This window comes from Macaca fascicularis, chromosome 20, assembly GCF_037993035.2.
Source record: "Macaca fascicularis isolate 582-1 chromosome 20, T2T-MFA8v1.1".
In the NCBI taxonomy this organism is placed as follows: Eukaryota; Metazoa; Chordata; class Mammalia; order Primates; family Cercopithecidae; genus Macaca; species Macaca fascicularis.
The window spans coordinates 3,536,960-3,555,241 of NC_088394.1; the positions used below are offsets into that span (position 1 = coordinate 3,536,960).

Here is an 18,282-nt window from a genome sequence, read left to right on the forward strand (position 1 = left end):
AAGCCTGACTCTTCAAAGATTGTGGGACTGGCACAGAGACCCACAGCACCCCTGAGGGGGTGGTGCTGCTCTCTTTCTGTCCTCGGCAGAGTCACCTTTGCCCTATCCCTCATCTCAGTTCACTGGGCTCCAGCACTGCGGCCTTTGTCTCCAAGGAGCAGGGGAGGGTTTGGTTGTACCCCAGATGCAAGGACCAATCCTGGATGCACTGATTTTGCAGAAGCTTTATTTATTGGTGGATTCAGGTTCAGCGTCCCGACTCAGTTACTCCAGTACCATCAGCCACCACCACCCGGATGGCCTCAGCTCAGATGGCCCCGTACCCCACCCTAGAGACCCGAGGGTGCCTTTGATGGTCATGTGACAGTAACTGGCGGTTCAGTGGTCGGCTCCTCTAGTGGGTAATTCCATTCAAAGCCAATGCTCTTGATGCCGAGGAGTCCATATTGGCCATAGATGCCCACCAGCACCTGCCCCTCTTGGCTGGGGTAGACAGAGAAGATCTGGCCATCGAGCTTCCCAAAATAGAAAGTGCGGTCCTTGCTGGTGTACAGGACCATACCCCGGAGGAAAGTTTGGAAGGCGACAAAGACTTTTGTGATGTATTCGCCTGGCTGCAGGGTGACTTCCTGGGTATTCCCACCTGAGGCGCCCTGTTTCACATCCCAGGTGTCTCCAAGTTTCACCTGGACACTGGGGGAGAGGCAAAGCTTTGGACGCCCAGATCTGGGATGGCCCAGCACATCCCGGGTCCTCAGCGCCCCCACCCTCCTTCCCAGGATGCAGAGAGTCCAGCGCCATCAGAATTCGGGTCCCTGACACAAACTCACTGGTCACCAACCCTGGTTCTACCACTTTCAGGCCCTGTGATCTTGAGCTCATTACTCAGCCTCTTCGGACTTAGTTTCCCCATCTGCAAAGTGGATGTGATTTTTGGGAGGAGTCACTGAGGTCCAGGCGAGGAGAGCTCCGCGCAGTGCCTGGTCCACGTGACTGCAGAAGGCACCAGTTGCCGTCACTGTGGCCCACATATGAGCTGCCTCTGGCTGAGCCTGGACCTCCCCAGCCTTAGTCACTCTGAGCAGAGCAGCTCACAGACCGAGGGGCAGGTGACTTCCCACACTCACCGGCACTTCCCCGACGGGGCTTATCTGCATCCCTCCCTCACCCTGCTGCTCTCCTAGGACGCACCCCTCCAGCTCGCCATGCTCACACAGTCTCCTCTGCTGTTGGGCTTCTCTCCCCTCTCCCAGGACCCCAGAACTCCTAAGTGCAGGGCAAAAATCCATCCCAGACCTCCAGCAGAGACACCTCGATATGAAGGAAATGGTCCTGGATTTCTGCCTCTAACACTTCTGCTGACTCATGTTCAGTCAGTGGTCCACTCTGACCCTTACCTCCTGTCTTCTTTGACAGTAATCGGACAGACTTTTCCCTGACTTTCCTATCAGGCATGGGGACGGAGAGGTCATTTTTGGTTGAGTTGAGCTTGGGTTGAAGGGAGAAGGTAGGGAGGACGGTCTGACCTCTGCTCAAGCCATGAAGCATCGGTGGGAGCCAGGCATGCGTGGGAAAACTGGCTACAGGTGCCTACCGGCTGCCCCGAGTTCCTAAAACTGTGGGATGGGTGGGGACATGGCCTCACTCACCTTTTCACCAGGAGAAGACCCACAGACACCCGCAGCCCTGTAATTTCATGGTCGTAATCTTCAGTGGTGGTGAAATACTTGCCTCCTCCAGGGCCGTACATCTCTGCAGAAAAGAGAACAAAAGGGAAGAAAATCCCCACTCAGTGATATGGGGGCAACCTCTGCCAGAACAGGGGACCCCGCCCCTCCAGGCAGACAGGATGGTTCTGTGACCAGAGTTAGTCTGGGACAAGGGCCGGGTGAGGCCCTGGCTCTCCTGGAGGGAGGCAGGGGAGGTTGAGGGCAGACTCCACCGACTTACTCCCTGCCCAGGTAGGGCCCCCCAGGAGGGCAAGCGTGAGCAGCAGCAGCATGGCCTCTGGCCGGTGCATCCCAGGGCTCTGTGGGAAGAAGAGAGGCCTCCTGACTCCAAAGCAAGGGCCAGTGTGGCCTCGCTGGGCCCCACCCATGGAGCCAAGCACCTTACCTCGCCTGTGACTGGGTGTCTGATTGTGTTGGGCACCCTTCACATGGCCTTTATACTCTCCTGGGCCCTCTGGGCCCCCATCCAGAAGGAAGGAGCAAGGGGCCACCAGGGGGACAGGAAGGAGCTGGCCGTGGGGCTCTTCCTGGGGGAAGGCCCAGGGCCGGCCTTGGGGAGGCTCCCGGACGTGTGGCATTTGCTGTCTTGGCTCTGCAGCCTACATAAACAGAGCTGGGGACAGTGACAGGCACTTCACGATCACCTCTGGGCTCTCTCAGTCAACACTGGTGCCGACCTGGATGGCAGAGTTGGGGAGAGGCTGGCTTATTGGCTTCCACCCGAGGGTAACAGGTCAAGGGTCCACAAAAGCTCCGTGGGGCCCCCTGCCACCGTGGGCGACCTGGAGTCAGGGCCTCCTTCAGACTCAAGCAGCACCTGGTGCCTGGCAGGCTTCCTAGGACCCAGGCTGAGCTCGATGCAGGCCCCAAGAGAGCTTGAATGGACCACCCAGCCCTTTGTGTCCTGTGCCCTGTGCAACAGGTGCCCCAGGCACTGGCCCTCAAGGCACTGCCCTTGGAGGCTGCCTGGGTTTCTCCTCTGTGCTGCATCTGGGTGGAGCGGGTATGAGCCAGTGTTCAGGGGCTCAGAGATCATAGGAGGGAAGGACACCAAAGGTGCAGTCCTTGCCACAATGGGAGGCAGAGGGCCTGGGGAGGGCGACCCCCCAGGCTGGTGTTTGGAGATGTCTCATCCCAAGGACCCTGAAGGACCCAGGGCATTGGGAGTGAGCTGGAGTCTGCAGAAGAGGTGGGGTGTCGGATAAGGATCAGGGGAGAAGAGATAAAGGCTGTCAGATGCCCTGCAATCAGGGGACAGATTGCAGCTCAAACGCAGTTCCATGCGTGTCCTCAGGACACCTTTCGTGTGTGTTCCAGGGACTGAAGCTCTGCAGGGCCCGTGACCACTCGGAACAGCCACAGAGCCGTGATCACCAACACAGGACCCTGGAGCCAGAGGCGGGTCCAGCCCGGCTTCCTTATGTAGCTGGGCTGGGATCTGCAGGCACTTGCTTCACCTCTCTGGGCCTCTGTTCTGTGTGGATAACAGTAGAACCTCCCCTTGACGGTGCTGTGAGGAGCTGAGATCCTCCCCCCGGGGCCAGTTTCCCTGACCCTTAGACTTTATGCCTTGGGGGAGACTGTACCACGTTAATTTTTGGAAAGAGCAAAAGCTGACAAATCATAGACGCGTCCACCTGGAGATGCCGAGAGCCCCGGTGGTGGATCCCTGGCTTTGGAAAACTTGGGTGGAGACAGTGGGGGACGCTCCCACTGCACACCCATCCCCCAGGGAAACAGGGTGGAAGACCAATGTGTCTGGACCCCACATGCTTCCCAGGCAGAGGGGTGTGGAGAAGGGCTTTGCGCATGCACAGAATGACTCTGGAAGTGCTGGCTCACCAGGAATGGGGACGCTGGTCTCAACAGGATGAGGGTGGGCAGGGGCTGCGAGAGGCGCAGGACTTTAATGACTTGAACCAGGGCCTGCGCCAGGGGTGGCGATATACGGCCCAGCCAACCACCACCTGGGCACCTCTGCCCAGCCCATGAGCAAAGAATGTCTCCTACATGTTAACATTCTTAGGAAACATTCTAAAGAACGATGTCTTGTGGTCCATGAAAATTATTTGAAATTCCCATGCCCCAGTTCATAAGTCAAGCATCATTGGCCCACAGCCGCCGTGCGCTCATTGGCATGTGGCCTGTGGCTGCCTTCATGCTTGCACAGAAGCTCACATGGCTGTGACAGAGACCTGCAGCCCCTGAACCTAAAATTCTACTATCTGGCCCTTCACACAAAATGTCCACCCACTCCTGGTCAATACCTATTCCCAAAGAACCACCATAGCCCTGTACCTGGTGCTGGATGGCACAGTCAGGAAGGGGGCTCCCCGTGACCCCCCAGCCCTGACGGGGCAGGAGCAGAGCAGCACATTAGCCTTGGCACCTGGCCCTTGTTCTGGCGCCTGTACCATCTCCCTGGAGAGGCTGATCAGGGCTGGGTTCCTACTGACTAGTGTTTCAAGGTGAGGCCCCAGTTGCACCTCTCTGCACCCCCTCAAGCGCTCCTCTGATTTCGAGGGAAGCAGACCCCAGGCTGGGGGAGGGTAAGAGGAGCCCCTCTCAGGAGGAACCTCCTTCAGGGAGGTGGAGGTGGAAGAGGCCAAGCCCTTGGCCAGCACAGCTCTTGGAGGCAGGAGCTCAGAGGTGGCACAAAGGGGCTGTGTTCTTGCCCCAGCCCAGCCTGAGGGCGCCTTTCCATGTTTTGCTGGCAGTTCAGAGGCCTTCTTTCTAACTCCAGGCTGACAGGGTTTGGTGCCCAGAAGGAGAGTCATCTGGGCCAGGACTCCAGAAGCACCAGCTGGGGTTGGGGGCACTAGGAGGCAGAGACAGTATACACTGGAGGGGAGGTTAAGATGGTACGAACATGGGGATCACACATGCTCATTCACACACGTGCACTTGAAGATGCATGCATACACATGCAGCCAGACACACACTGCCCAGCCTCTCCTGCACGCGGGGGACATGCACACACGACACCCCTCTTCACCTGCATGCCTGACCTGGGGAAGAAGCCCACCTGGTGGGAGGCACCCCTCTCCCACTCTCCATCTGCCCTGGCCCAAGTGCTGGCCCTGAGCCCGCGTACAGGGAGACTCAACACAGGCCCTTTGTCCCTTGGGATCAGGGCTCCCAAGAGAGGGATTTACTGAGCATTTATTTCCAGCCCTGGGCACACCCAGTCCTCATTCTGCCAGGAGAGGGGAACAATGAGGCCTTCTCCTGCCTGCAGAGGTGGCCCCGGGCCGGCTGGTCCTTGTGTGTCAGGAGTCAGGTTAGGGCCACAAGCCCCTGGCCTCCCTGCCCTCCAGGTGTGGGACTTGGGAAGACCCCTCTGTGGCTCTGCAGCCTGAGGCACAGCAAACAAGAGGGTCTCCATCTGCACCCACTCAGTGGGTGGGGCCTCCCTGTGGCCTGGGGGCCAGGCTGAGCCTCTGCAGGAAGCCCCCAGCCTCACTGGAAGCAGGAACATGAGTTCCTGGCTAGGATCTCCGGATAGGACTGGCCTCACTGAGACTCTGAGCAAAGTCAGGAGCTGTCTCCTCCCAGGGCCTCAGCGGCTCCCTGGGACTCAGGAACCAGAGGGAAGGTCCTGCTGCCTGGGGGAGGGGCAGGATCAGAAGCCCAGGGGCCTTTACCCCAACCCCAGCAGGTCAACACGGGCTATGCATGTGGACTTGCCCTTGAACGGCTGCTGCTGGGGAAGGAGGCCCTGAGGGAAGGGCGCAGCCTTGTGCTCCTGAAACCACAGCTCCCCCCGCATGCCTGTGGCACACTCACTGAGTTCCCTTTGGTGCCACACCTGCACTAAGCTTTTTTTTTTTTTTTTTTTCAGAGACAAAGTCTGTCTCTGTTGCCCAAGCTGGAGTGCACTGGCTCTATCTCGGCTCACTGTAACCTCCACCTCCCGGGTTCAAGCGATTCCCCTGCCTCTGCCTCCCAAGTAGCTGGGATTACAGGCACCCACCACTACGCCTGGCTAATTTTTTTTATTTTTAGTAGAGATGGGGTTTCATCATATTGGCCAGGCTGGTCTCGAACTCCTGACCTTGTGATCTGCCTGCCTCGGCCTCCCAAATTGCTGGGATTACAGGCATGCGCTATCACACCTAGCCTCCGCTAAGCATTTTATCTGCACTTACCCCAGAGAAACTCAATACTTTTATTGGAAAACCAGGACACATAACCACACATTTTGCCTAATCTTTCACATAATTCACCTTCCACTAGTATTGATGTCGGGCTCAGCTTTTGCACCTGCCCCGGTAGATTCTGTGATAAGTGACCTGAGCAGCCTGGCCCGGCGCCACACTCCGACCCTGTTCCTGACTGCACCTCACGAAGCCACTCCCAGCCTCGGTTTCTCTATGAGTAAACAGGCCCCTAGCACACCCCAGCGCCTGAGGCTGTTGGGAGGGAGGAGCAAGACAATGTTTGTGGCCGCCGGCCATCTGCTGGGGAAACCAGTCCGTGTTATTGAGGTGATATGGTTTGGCTGTGTCCCTGCCCAAATCTCACCTTGAATTGTAGTTCCCATCATTCCTACATGTTGTGGGAGGGACCTGGTGAGAGGTAATTCAATCGTGGGCAGTGAGTTACCGCCATGCTGCTGTTCTCGTGATAGAGAGTGAATTCTCACAACATCTGCTGGTTTTATACAGAGATGTTCCCCGTTTTGCCCGGCACTTCTCCTTACTGCCACCATGTGAAGAAGGACGTGTTTGCTTCCCTTTCTGCCGTGATAGTAAGTTTCCTGAGGCCTCCCCAGCCATGCTGAACTGTGAGTCAATTAAACCTCTTTCCTTTATAAAATACCTACCCTCAGTTATGTCTTTATTAGCAGCGTGAGAATGGACTGATACATGAGGACCAGCCCGGATGAGGCCCTCGATGGTGTCAGACACTAGAACAGCCTCACACTGGTTTGAGTCAGTTGCTCGTCTCCTTCCCAGAAGTGGTTGAGCCCTCCCTGGGAGGCTGCAGAGGGAGTAGCCCTGTGGGTGCGTCACTGGTCCGGGAGGCCACTTCCTGACTGCGGCCCCCACCGTGAGCCATGTGGAGGGCCTGGAATTTTTGAGACTCGAGGATGGACGGTCCAGACGGACCAAGATGGCGGAAGCTGAGGATGGGCCCTGGGGAGCTGTCCTCCAAGGACGAAGCCAACAGATATTTCCGCTACATTTACCACCCAAATTCAGACATATTGGAGAGTAAAAGGTGACAGTGACACCCATGCACTCCCTGCCTCTCCTGTCCTCAGCATTCTCCTGTGTGGGTGTCACTGCATTTGTCTATGTCCTGGACCCTCCGTCCACCCATCGCTTCATCTTCTTTCCTCAGACATATCAGGTGCTGACCTCAGTTCACTTCCCCTCAGACACTTCTACATGGGTGTCATTAACCAGACTGTTGTGGGTTTGGACTTTTCCTAATTTGAAGCACAGTCTGCATACAACGAAATCACAAATCTGGAAGTGTATATTCACAGGTTTAAAAAATATTTATGAATTCCCGGACCACTTGGCTGGGCTGCAGCATCTGGCAGGAGGCCTGGGGCTAACTGCTCACTTGAGACCAGCCTGCAGAACAAAGTGAAACCTTTTATCTACAGTAAATAATTTTAAACAGCTTAGCTGGGTGTGGTAGTGTGGGCCTGTAGACCCAGCTACACTCAGAAGACTGAGGTGGAAGGAGCCCAGGACTTCAAAGTTGCAGTGAGCTAGAGTCACACCACTACACTGGCTCCAGTCTGGGTGCCAAAGCGACACCCTATCTCTTTAAAAAAAGAAAACAAAAAAAACTATGCCAGGCATGGTGGTTCACGCCTGTAATCCCAGCACTTTGGGAGGCTGAGGCGGGTGGATCGAGAGGTCAGGAGTTTGAGACTAGCCTGGCCAATATGGTGAAACCCCGTCTCTACTAAAAATTACAAAAGTAGTTGAGCATGGTGGCACTCCCAGCTACTCAGGAGGCTGAAGCAGGATTATTGCTTGAACCAGGGAGGTGGAACTTGCAGTGAGCCGAATGGCGCCATTGCACCCCAGCCTGGGTAACAGAGTGAGACTCTGTCTCAAAAAAAAAAAAAAAAAAAAAAAAAGAAAAAATAAGGATGATGGGAAAACTGGCTGAAAGCTGTTGTAGCCATTGAGTAGCATTTCATGACTGGGTTGAAATACAGCAGAAGACAAGGCCAACTCTATAAAAGGAACCACTAGTACAATTTGAACAAAAAGTTGTGTTAGCGATATCGCCAAAGTTACCCACTAGGTGGAGTAAAGCATGTTTTTAGATCCAGTTCTGTTAAGTTACCCAAAGCAGTTACTGGCTGTAAATCTTTAATTACAGATTATCCTGTCAAGGGAGAAAGGTGGGCCTTAAGAGAGGTAAGTGGACCACCATGATATGGAATCTCATTTTGATGGTCTTGGGAAAAGCTGCAGTATGAAGCCGGCAATTTTGCAGTTAAAGTGTCTCTGGTTATGGCCTTGGATGGTTGGTGAACTCTCAGTGTGGTCCACACATCAGGCACAATACTTGTCCCTTGATATTTATGTTAAGTTGTTTAGTTTTAGCTCACCGGGCATTTATGAAAGAACAACTTACAGTTTTAATAATTCCATAGTAGTAAACTGGATTGGAGGAACTTAGAATTTAGGGTCTGATATAGTCTACAGGTAGATGATAAAACTGGTCTATAAACAATTTAAATATGACATTCCAAAGCCTGTGTAATGTTACAGGATCTCTGGAGTATTGTTTTTCTGGCTGGAAACCTGTGGCTGCTGGCACCTTGGCCCAAGTTTTGCTCGGGCCTGCTGGGCTCATTTCACCCACTCAGCCTGGCAGGCTGTGCTTGGCTCACACTACCGGCCTGGATCCCGTGCCTCCAAGTGAGACTGCGAGCCGCCTGTGGAATGGCGAGGGGTGTGTGAGTGAGCATGGGCCCCAGCCACTGTGCAGTCATACATGCCAGCTGCTGCCACGGGGCAGGCAGCTCCAGGTCCCGGCATGGGCGCCACCTCTCTGCGAGGCTGCAGCTGGACCGGGTGCACCACAAGCAGCTTGGCTGGCACCAGGGAATGTGGTGGCACCTGGAAGCTTGGAGATGCCAGGAACCACAGAGCCCCAAAGAGGGAGACACAGACCTGGCTCAAGGAGCTCCCAGGTCTGGGCTCCCCTGAAGCACTGCAGCTTTTCTCTCCTTCTCTTCACCGGAAATGTGGCGAGCAAGGGCCATGTTCAGCCCTGTTTGTGTTACAGCTCCTTTATCTTCGCCATTTCATGGGTCCCGAGTTCTTGTCCTGTGACCAGGAAGAACGAGGTATGCAGACAAGTGGAGGGTGAGCAAGGCAAAGAGGAGCTTTACTGAGTGATAGAACCAAATTTTGGGTAAAGCAGTTAGAGTCAGTTACTACTATACTGGTTGGACAAAGAATAGTTGTTAACTGTGAAGATGTGACAAAATTATGTGAGGATTAGAATGTAAGAGCTGTTCTTTAAATGTCTGTGCAGGATTCTCTTGGTCTCAATTTCTCACCCTTGAAGGTAGAGTGTTACCTTTCCTCCTGGTGTAGGGAGAGTCTTTTACATGGACTTTTCATCCTTTGCTTTAAAGAAACAGCACAAAGGTCAAAATGATTTTTTTGAAAACTGCTGTTTTCAAGTGTCTTTACTTAAATAGTCAATATGCCAGAATACTGAGGAGTTTGGAGAAAAGAGAATTTAGTTTAGAGAGGGATAAAGAAGAGGTGTAGAAATGGGACAGGAAGGCTGCAGACAGGAAAGAATCTCAGCTCGCTTTGAGCCAGTGTCTTGTGGAGAGGCAATTTTGAATCAGAATGCGCTTAGAACTTCAAGAAACACATGAAGTATGCCACTCATTCAGATTGCTTAATTTTAGGCTCACGGTCTCATAATTTAGCCCTAAAAGACAATTTTGGGGGAACTCAAAAGACCCCCAGTGAAGCGGTGTCATTGTCTGGGGTAAATACCCGAGGTTTGTTGCCTCATGCCAAGGAAATCAAGGACACAGACACATGTGGAGTGGGATTAACAATGGAGGTTTAGTAGAAGAAAGAAAGAGAAAGGAGAACAGTTCTGTCTCCAGTGAAGGAGAGGGGTTCCTGAGTGGGACTTCTTGCCCCTGGCAGAGTGCACAGGGTTTTATAGACAGGCTTGAGGAGGCAGTGACTGATTTACATAGGGCCCAAAGATTGGCTGGACCAGGTGTGACGTTTACATAGCGTGCGGGGGAAGCTGGTCACCGCACCCTAATCTCTTATTATGCATATAAGGTCTCTACTTGGCCAGCGCCACGTTGCCTGCTCCTTACTGTGCATGTAGTTGACAATGAAAGAGGAAGATGGAGCCACCATGCTGGACGTGCCTAGTCCCCAGTTAGCCTTTTCCTACGACACAGCTGCTAGCATTCACCCATGCAAGCTTCTAGCTTGCTTGTCTATATCTGCAGCTCGATTTTACAAGCTGCTCTTTGTTAGAAAAGAAAATAACTTGGGGGCTGCGTTTCATTAGAAAGAAAACCTGGGGCTCACGCCTATAATCTCAGCACTTTGGGAGGCCAAGGGGGTCAGATCACCTGAGGTTGGGAGTTCCAGACCAGCCTGAACAACATGGAGAAACCCCGTCTCTACTAAAATACAAAATTAGCCGGGCGTGGTGGCTCATGCCTATAATCCCAGCTACTCAGGAGGCTGAGGCAGAAGAATTCCATGAACTTGGGAGGTGGAGGTTGCGGTGAATCGAGATCTCACGACTGCACTCCAGCCTGAACAAGAGCAAAATTACATCTCAAAAAAAAAAAAAAAAGAAAGAGATAAAGAAAGAAGAAAACCATACCAAGAACTTCTTTCCCCTCGCTATCTGCCTAAATAATCTCTTCTTAACTCCTATATCACCAGGAGGGCCATAAAGGATCCGAAGTAGCTTAGGTGTACTCTGTCCCTTGATTTGAAAGCACCTCCAGCCTCAGTCACTGAGCCACAGCCAAGGACTTAGCAGCCCCCGCTTCGAATCCTCTCACTCCCCCACACTCTGTCCCCCTCACACTGCTTTCTCCTGCCATGCCACTGCCTTCCACAGGCCATTTCCACCGAGGAAAAGGAATCATCTTGTACGTCCACTATCTAGATTCTCCACTCTTTCCACCCCTTTGTTGATGTAAGTAAGAGTAATGACCTGCTCCCTGCAGGCACTGAGGATTAGATCCATGCAAGAATTCAGCAGAGAAACGACAGGAATACCCTTAGTCCTGTCTAAGGGATCACTAACGATTACAATAAAAAGCAACTAGTAAAGGCATTTAAGAGGAAATTTGCCTGCAATGGGACGGTAACTGAGCATCCAGAATACAGAGAAGCCATTCAGCTACAGGATGACCAGTGCAAGAACATATGCCAGTGCCTTGTAGAGGTAAGACTGGCTAAGGACGATCGACTGATGGTTCAAGGGTTTTAACTACTTGTGGCTCACTGAAACTTAAGTGAGGATTTCCTCGTAATTAGTAGAATTTCCCTTCTTTCCCTTGTTACAGGTTTAAAAACCTCACAGTTTGTCTAATGTAACCATTTGGGGTCTGCTTTTAACTTGGACTAGTGTAATTCCTTCATGCAATAAACTGAAAAAATAAAAATAAAAAAATAAAAACATAGCTAAGGGAGGACTATGATTTTCAAACACGGAGCCAGCTGGAGTCCCACAAGGGGAAGCATTATTGCCTACTCCCTGGGTGCCCAGAGCCTCACCTCAGGGCTGCGCCAGCTCTGGGGCATCCTATGCCCCAGGACTACTCTCAACATGGTGGGGGGCGTGATCAAGAGAGAAACGCCCACCCTGGTGTCCTTGTCCTCAGTGGGCCAATGCTGAGGCCCCCACAGGATTGCACCCCAGTTGCCTAGAATGGCACCCTCTGTGTTTATGCAAGCTCATCAGCGTTCCCTCCCTCCCTGCCTCAGTTTCCCCACTTCCTGCAATCACCTCCCAGATAAACTACCTGCACCCATGTCCTGGTCCTAGGTCAGCCTTGGGGGAACCATGGTAAGATCAGGATGTCTGGCGTTTCTGTGCTGGATCCTTAGGGGGTGAGGGATGTCAGGATCATTTCCTCCAATGCACACACCCCCACTCCAGGCTTTTCAGCTCCTGGCACCCTGGAACTACTCCTGTTCCATTGCGGGGCATGATATGAGTCTAATTTCAGCTACTCAGGAGGGTGAGGCAGGAGGATCGAGATCAGCCTAGGAGTTCAAGACCAGCCTGAGCAACACACAATTCTCTTTCTGATCAAAACAGAACAGATGTGGGTGTGAGCCAGGGGCACAGACCGGCCGGCTGCACAAGAGAGAATGAGCTGTCCATGAAGCCACCACATTTGAGGAATACTCTGCAAGGCATCAACTGGAATGTATTTATTACCAAACAAGACAGAAGAGAACCAGGGCCTGACTTAGCAGTGGCCCCAGCCTGCACGGGCTTGGGTAGGCTCAGGCTGGCCCCAGGAGTGGGAGAGCCCAGAGAAGAGGGAGAAAGAGCAGCGGCCAGGAGGGGTCTGGCTGGGACATGCCACTCTGGGCCATCAGCTTCTGGATCCACCCGAAGTGGTAGCTGACATTGGTGTAGACACCGGGCCGATTGGGCCGACCACAGCCCACTCCCCAGCTCACGACTCCAATCTGATACCACAGTCCATTCTTGTTACAGGCCAAGGGTCCACCTGAGTCACCCTGGGGAGCAGCGGGACTGAGATCAGCCTGGGGCGGAGTGAGTGGGGCAGGGGAGAAGCCGAGAGCAGGAAGGGCTGTGGGGCTGGGTAGACTGGGTGCACATCCTTCTCCTCCCCCTGGCAGCGGCCAAGCCTCCGTTTCTGCATCTGCAGAGTGGGGCAACAGTGTCCACCTCCTGGGGTTGGCATGAGGGTCAAATAAGGCACAGGGACACAGGTTGCTTTCCTGGGCTGGGAGTGGTGGCAGGGACACTCACAAAGCAGGAATCCTTCTCGCCTTGGGCATCGCCAGCACAAACCATGTCTCCAAAGATGTCCGTGCGGAAACTGTACTTGAAGAAGAGGTAGTTGCACATAGAGTTGTTTATGATGGCGACCTGAACTTCCTGGAGGGTATAGGGAGATGGCAGTGCTGTGGGGACGATAGAGGGAAAGAGAGAGACACCAACCTGAGGCCCCTCTAGGGAGGGATGGCATAGGCTGTGGGAGTGGGGGTCCTAGGGCACCCACTGTGCCTGGCAGGTTCATCTCCATTACCCCCAGCTCCAGCCCAGACCCCAGCACAGCAGAGGCCCTCAGCAGCATCACGAAGGCCCCAGCGAGAGACAGGCTGTCAGAGCTCCCCCAGCCTCACTTTCCCTATCTGTAGAATGGCAACAATGGCCCTGCCTGCGCCCACGGAGAGATTCCTTAGCAAAAAGGAGCAGGGGGAGGGGCGAAGGCAGCTGAGATGGTGTTAAGATGAGCACCCAAAGCCAGACCTGGGGGAGAGGCAGCCTGGCTGCAGCCCTGGCCTCAGTAGCAGCTGGGCGCTTTCAGGGCCTGGGCACAAGCTTGTTGCGGCGCTCTTAGGGCCCCCCCCCAGTACCCCTGGGAGGCAGCAGTCATCAGGACCCACTCCCAGATAAGGAGAGTCAGGGGGATATCACCCCGCTGACCCCCGGCAAGGCACTGGGGAAGTCTCAGAGCCTGACAGGAACCCACACCTGTCCAATTCCTGCCTCAGAGTCCCAGCCAGCACCTTGTACTGCACAGGATGACAAAAGACAACAAGGCCCAACCTGCAGGCAGCGCTTCCCATCAGCGGGGTCTCTCCTAAGCCCTTGGGACTAACAACCTGGGAACTAGCCTATGATGTGGAACCATCATTACCCTGTTTCACAGGGGAGGAAACTGAGGCACCGTGAGATGAACAGCTTTGCCCAAGGCCTCCCAGTCAGCGCAGGGCAGAGCAAAGGTGCATACCAGGCAGGGGGCTCCAGAAGTGCCTGCCCCCCGCCTCCCCTACACTGTGAGTTGAGGCGCAGCCTGGGGTTGGTGTGACCTGTCCACTCTGGGCTGGGGAGAGAGGGTGGCAGAGGCAGCCTGGCCGTGCCCCCGGCTCACACCCACTCATCTTTGCAGCAGGGGCCCTTCTCAGGGAAGGGAAAGGATCCCTCCTCTAGAGGGAGGCGGCTCCAGTGCTGAGTTTCCCATTCCCGCTTCCAACTGCCGGGGTGTGACCTGGGGACATCCCTTACCCTCTCTAAGGCAAGGGGCCCTGACTTCTCCATTTATCAGTTCTTGGCAATTTCCATAACCCTCTCAGTTTTCTCATCTGTAAAATGGGTATAAAAACGTTACCAACTTCATTCTTAGGTGAGCTCCAGGAGGAGGAGAGGCCGCGCCTGCCTCACTGCTGGGTCCCCATGCCTAGAACAGTGCCAGGTACACTGCGTGTGCTCAAGGAACCACGTTTGTTATTGTTACTACTGTTGTGGGATGATGCAGGGACAGGCCAGACAGGGGAGCAGAGGGAAGGGGATTCCTAATACAGGGAACACACCCAGTCGGGGGCTGCCAGCCCCAGGGCTCCTCCAGATGGTGGGCCCACTTCTTTCAGGGCATGTGTGTTGGGGGACATGCAGGTGCCAGGGCAGGCCCACCAGAGAATCCCCAGAGGGGTTTCCGTGGGAGCTGCGGTTGAGCATGGCTTGAAAACTTATGGGGAGAGGAATGGGCTCAGTGCTGCAGGAGAATCGGCCAGAGCTAGGGTGGGTGCAAGAGGCTTGGAGAGGCAGCCCAGGAGCCTGATGTCTGGGGCATTGGTGAGCACCGGGGGAGGTGGAAAGATGCAGCAATAAATTCAAATCTGACGTTTATGTCGCCAAGTCCTCCAGAACCCCTCCACCACCCCACCACCCACAGGCCTGTACCAAGCTGGCCTCCCTCTCACACTCTCCTTCTGGCCCCCACAGCCCCTGGAAGGGAGAGACTGGGTGTTTGGTCCCTGCCCTGGCAGGTGAGGAGAGACTGCGCACAAGAGGGGCGTAGCCTGCACTCCCAGACCAAGCAAGGGGCTATTGTGCCTGTGTAGGGGAACAGATGAACAAAGACAGTTCCTCCCTGACCTGCCTGTCCCCAGCCTCACCCTCATCCTCTTTGATGTTCCCCCAGCCGGTCACCCAGCAGTCTGTCCGGTTCTGAAACTCAAATGTGGAAGCCTGGAGACAGATGGGCTGGATGTGGTTAGTGTAGGTGACAGGTGCAGACAGCTTCACCAAGGCAATGTCATAGGGTGAATTCCCCAGGTAGCGAGGGCTCAGATAGATATTCGACACGAAGTAACGGGTGTAGTAGGCCTGCAGGCTCCAGAAGGATGGCATGGAAGTCAGCTGGCCAAACTGGATCGTCCACCCAGAGGGATCACTAAGGTCACTCTCTCTGGTAGAAGAGAAGAGAGCAATCAGGGGCCCTGGACGGAGGGCTGGCTGCCTGAGCACAACTGGGGCCCAGTCCAGGAGGGGAGACTGTGGCATTGCTACTACTTGCTAACACCCAGGGTCCCCTGTAGAAATGAAAGAGGCCAGAGAGATCACAACCAAAGTCCTAGGACCTGCTCCTGGAGCAGGAGGGTGGGGTCTTGTCATCTCCCAGAGCTGTCCCAAGGACCCTTGCATTAAGCCAAGGCCTCCAGGGGCACCCCCATGCAGCCCAAGGAGGAATGGGCAGATGCACCACGGCAGTGTGGGCTTGGCAGGATGGAGTCCACATAGCGTCCCGGGCGTGCTCGCCTTGGTTCAGTGCTCCACACTGTACTGCACGTCCACCAGGAGGGGGAATGAGGGTGGGATGGATGGTGGTGAGCTTTGGGTTAAAAGAAAAAGGGAAAGAATACCCAAAAGTGCGTGGAAATGTTCTGGAAGAACATTCTGGAAGAACCTGAACAGAGTTCCCTCCCGGAGACCCAAAAGGAACTGGAATGGGTGTAACCGGCTGCAGCAGAGCCTGGGGCTCAGTAGAACACCAGGCGGCATCCATGCACCACATTCACGCCCAAGTGTGGCATCAGACCATAGGTAAAGTTAGGTGGCACTCCCTGCAGCCCTGCTCCTGCCCGTCCCCACACCCCTCAGTTCGCACCCCACTCACTCTTCAAAGCAGTGCGCCGCAGTGAGCGCCCAGCGGTGGCTGAGCAGACTCGCTCCGCACACGTGGGAATCCCACAGGCGCAGGCTCCCCTGCCATGGCCAACGCCCGAGTTCAGCGTCCAGTCCACCCACGATGCGCGTCGTGATGACCCGTTGGCCGCATGGTCCTCGGATGGTCAGAGGAACTGCTGAGCCGCGGGAGGCAGCCCCCCAAGCCCGACCTCTCCCTTTCTCCCATTCAACCCAGCCAGGAAACCACGCTTTTACCCACCCAGTGTCCCCTCGCGTGTGTAGAGCAGGAAGTAGGTGACACTGGAGACCCTCCCACGTGCTCTGCAGGGCCTGCCGGCCTGCCCATCCCCCTCCAGCGCCCATTGGTTACTTTCCACACCAACAGAGTTCTCGATCCCGGGGGCGAGGCCGAGAGAGCAGTAGAGGCCCCCCTTCCCCTCCCCCCGCCCCCGTGCACCTCAGCCCAACGGCCCCGGCGGGCATCACGCATCCTGAGCGCCCTACCTGACGACAGATCCACCTCATCTGACTCTGCAGGAGACAAGAAGTGAGCTCCCCGCGGCCTCCACCTCCCGTCCTCCCCATCGCCCCCCTCCCCGTCCCGCCAGCAGCGCCCCGAGCTCACCCGGCTTCCCGAGTCCCGACAGCGCCAGCAGCAGCGCCAGCAGCAGCGCCCCGCGCGCGCCCATGGCCTCCTCTCCAGCGGCCTGGCGCCTCCTCTGCCTCCCCTCGCGCCGGGCCGGGGGCGCCCCCTGGGGGCGGGGCGGGGTGGGAGCTCTGCCCTCTACTCCCAGCTTCACACTCCTGGGCCCAAGGGCTGTTTGGGGACTCTCAGCCCTGATAGCGCCCTGGCTTTCAGCTCCTAGGGCGGATCTTCAACCACACTCCTTGATGTGGCCCAGACCCGGTGGACCCCACAGTCCCTTTCTTGTCTGCAGCTCAGGGGTCCTGGCTGCCCGCTTGGTGCCCGGTGTCCTTCACCTACCACCTCCTCCAGCACCAAGGGCCTGGCCGTGAGCCAGGAGTCCCCTTAAAGCCTGGGGGCCCCTGAGGGCCAGGTGGGGCCTAGCAGCATGGCTGGTCCTTCATGAGACTTTCTTTTTTTTTTTTCCTTTTTTTTTTTGAGACGGAGTCTCGCTCTGTCGCCCAGACTGGAGTGCAGTGGCCGGATCTCAGCTCACTGCAAGCTCCGCCTCCTGGGTTTACGCCATTCTCCTGCCTCAGCCTCCCGAGTAGCTGGGACTACAGGCGCCCGCCACCATGCCCAGCTAGTTTTTTTGTATTTTTTAGTAGAGATGGGGTTTCACTGTGTTAGCCAGGATAGTCTCGATCTCCTGACCTCGTGATCCGCCCATCTCGGCCTCCCAAAGTGCTGGGATTACAGGCTTGAGCCACCGCGCCCGGCCCATGAGACTTTCTTGGGAAAACAGTGCTCTTGGGCCGGTTCCACCCAGAATGGGGATCCTGCCAAGTCTCTACCCAGGCCGTACCCACTGCGGGCTCCCACTGGGCTTTCTTCACTCCTCTGAAACAAATTTTTTTGTTGTTGTTGAGATGGAATTTCGCTGTTGTCGCCCAGGCTGGAATGCATTGGTGTGATCCCAGCTCACTGCAACCTCCACCTCCCAGGTTCAAGCGATTCTCCTGCCTCAGCCTCCCAAGTAGCTAGGGTTACAGACATGCACCAGCACACCTGGCTCATTTTTGTATTTTTAGTAGAGACAGGGTTTCGCCATGTTAACCAGGCTGGTTTCCAACTCCTGATCTCAGGTGATCCACCCCCTCCGCCTCTCAAAGTGCTGGGATTACAGGCATGAGCCACCGCACCCGGCTGCAATTCCACTTCCGAGTATACACCCAAAAGAACTGAAAGTCTTCAAGATATATTGGTTTTTGTTTTTTGGGGGGGTTTAGTTTTGGGGGTTTGTTTTTTGAGATGGTGTCTTGCTCTGTTGCTCGGGCTAGAGTGCAGTGGCGGGATCTTGGCTCACTGCAACTTCTGCCTCCTGGATCCAAGTGATTCTCCTGTCTCAGCCTCCAGAGTAGCTGGGATTAGAGGCACCCACCACCATGCTCAGCTAATTTTTGTATTTTTAGTAGAGATGAGGTTTCGCCGTGTTGGCCAGGCTAGTCTTGAACTTCTGACCTCAGGTGATCTGCCCTCCGCGGCCTCCCAAAGTGCCAGGGTGAAGGTGTGAGCCACCATGCCCGGCCTTCAAGACATATTTGTATACCCATCTTCATAGCAGGATTATTCACAGTAGCTGACATGAAAGCAACCCGAGAATCCATTGACCAATGAACGGATCAGTGAAAATGGGAATGTACAATTACATGCCACATAATGAGGTTTTGCTCAGTGATTGACCACACAGGTACACGACAG

At 55.1% G+C, this 18,282-nt stretch overlaps 2 protein-coding genes and 1 pseudogene across 5 annotated transcripts in view; 1 reads left to right on the forward strand and 2 right to left on the reverse strand.

The window, feature by feature from the left end:
- Window positions 1-206: 206 nt before the first annotated feature.
- ZG16B (zymogen granule protein 16B) overlaps window positions 207-18,282 on the reverse strand; it is a 57,300-nt gene continuing 39,224 nt past the window's right edge. For 2 of the 4 annotated variants that reach the window (XM_065536984.2, XM_074028669.1), the window contains 2 exons: window positions 1,650-1,752; window positions 207-693 (listed from right to left, as the gene is read on the reverse strand). In XM_065536984.2, coding sequence (XP_065393056.1) covers window positions 357-693; window positions 1,650-1,750 — 438 coding nt within the window. In that variant the 5' untranslated portion in view covers window positions 1,751-1,752 and the 3' untranslated portion in view covers window positions 207-356. Of the gene's footprint in view, window positions 694-1,649; window positions 1,753-1,950; window positions 2,030-2,115; window positions 2,143-18,282 lie in introns of those variants that run through there. The other 2 variants (XM_005590996.5, XM_065536982.2) reach the window with 2 other exon arrangements.
- LOC102135795 (eukaryotic translation initiation factor 1 pseudogene) lies at window positions 8,675-11,354 on the forward strand (annotated as a pseudogene).
- On the reverse strand, window positions 12,137-16,727 carry PRSS21 (serine protease 21). Its single transcript, XM_065537676.2, has 5 exons — window positions 16,522-16,727; window positions 15,886-16,234; window positions 14,885-15,177; window positions 12,732-12,886; window positions 12,137-12,475 (listed from the first exon to the last, which is right to left on the reverse strand). Exons 1-5 carry the CDS (start codon window positions 16,583-16,585, stop codon window positions 12,236-12,238), a joined length of 1,101 nt encoding a protein of 366 aa, XP_065393748.1. The 5' UTR covers window positions 16,586-16,727; the 3' UTR covers window positions 12,137-12,235.

Excerpts from the sequence above, each read along its gene's own strand:
- PRSS21 (XM_065537676.2), bottom strand. The coding sequence starts at position 16,585 with ATGGGCGCGCGCGGGGCGCTGCTGCTGGCGCTGCTGCTGGCGCTGTCG. Across the intron at positions 15,178-15,885 it reads GCGGCGCACTGCTTTGAAGA|AGAGAGTGACCTTAGTGATC; the intron begins GTGAGTGGGGTG and ends CTCTTCTACCAG. Across the intron at positions 12,476-12,731 it reads GCGAGAAGGATTCCTGCTTT|GGTGACTCAGGTGGACCCTT; the intron begins GTGAGTGTCCCT and ends GCTGCTCCCCAG.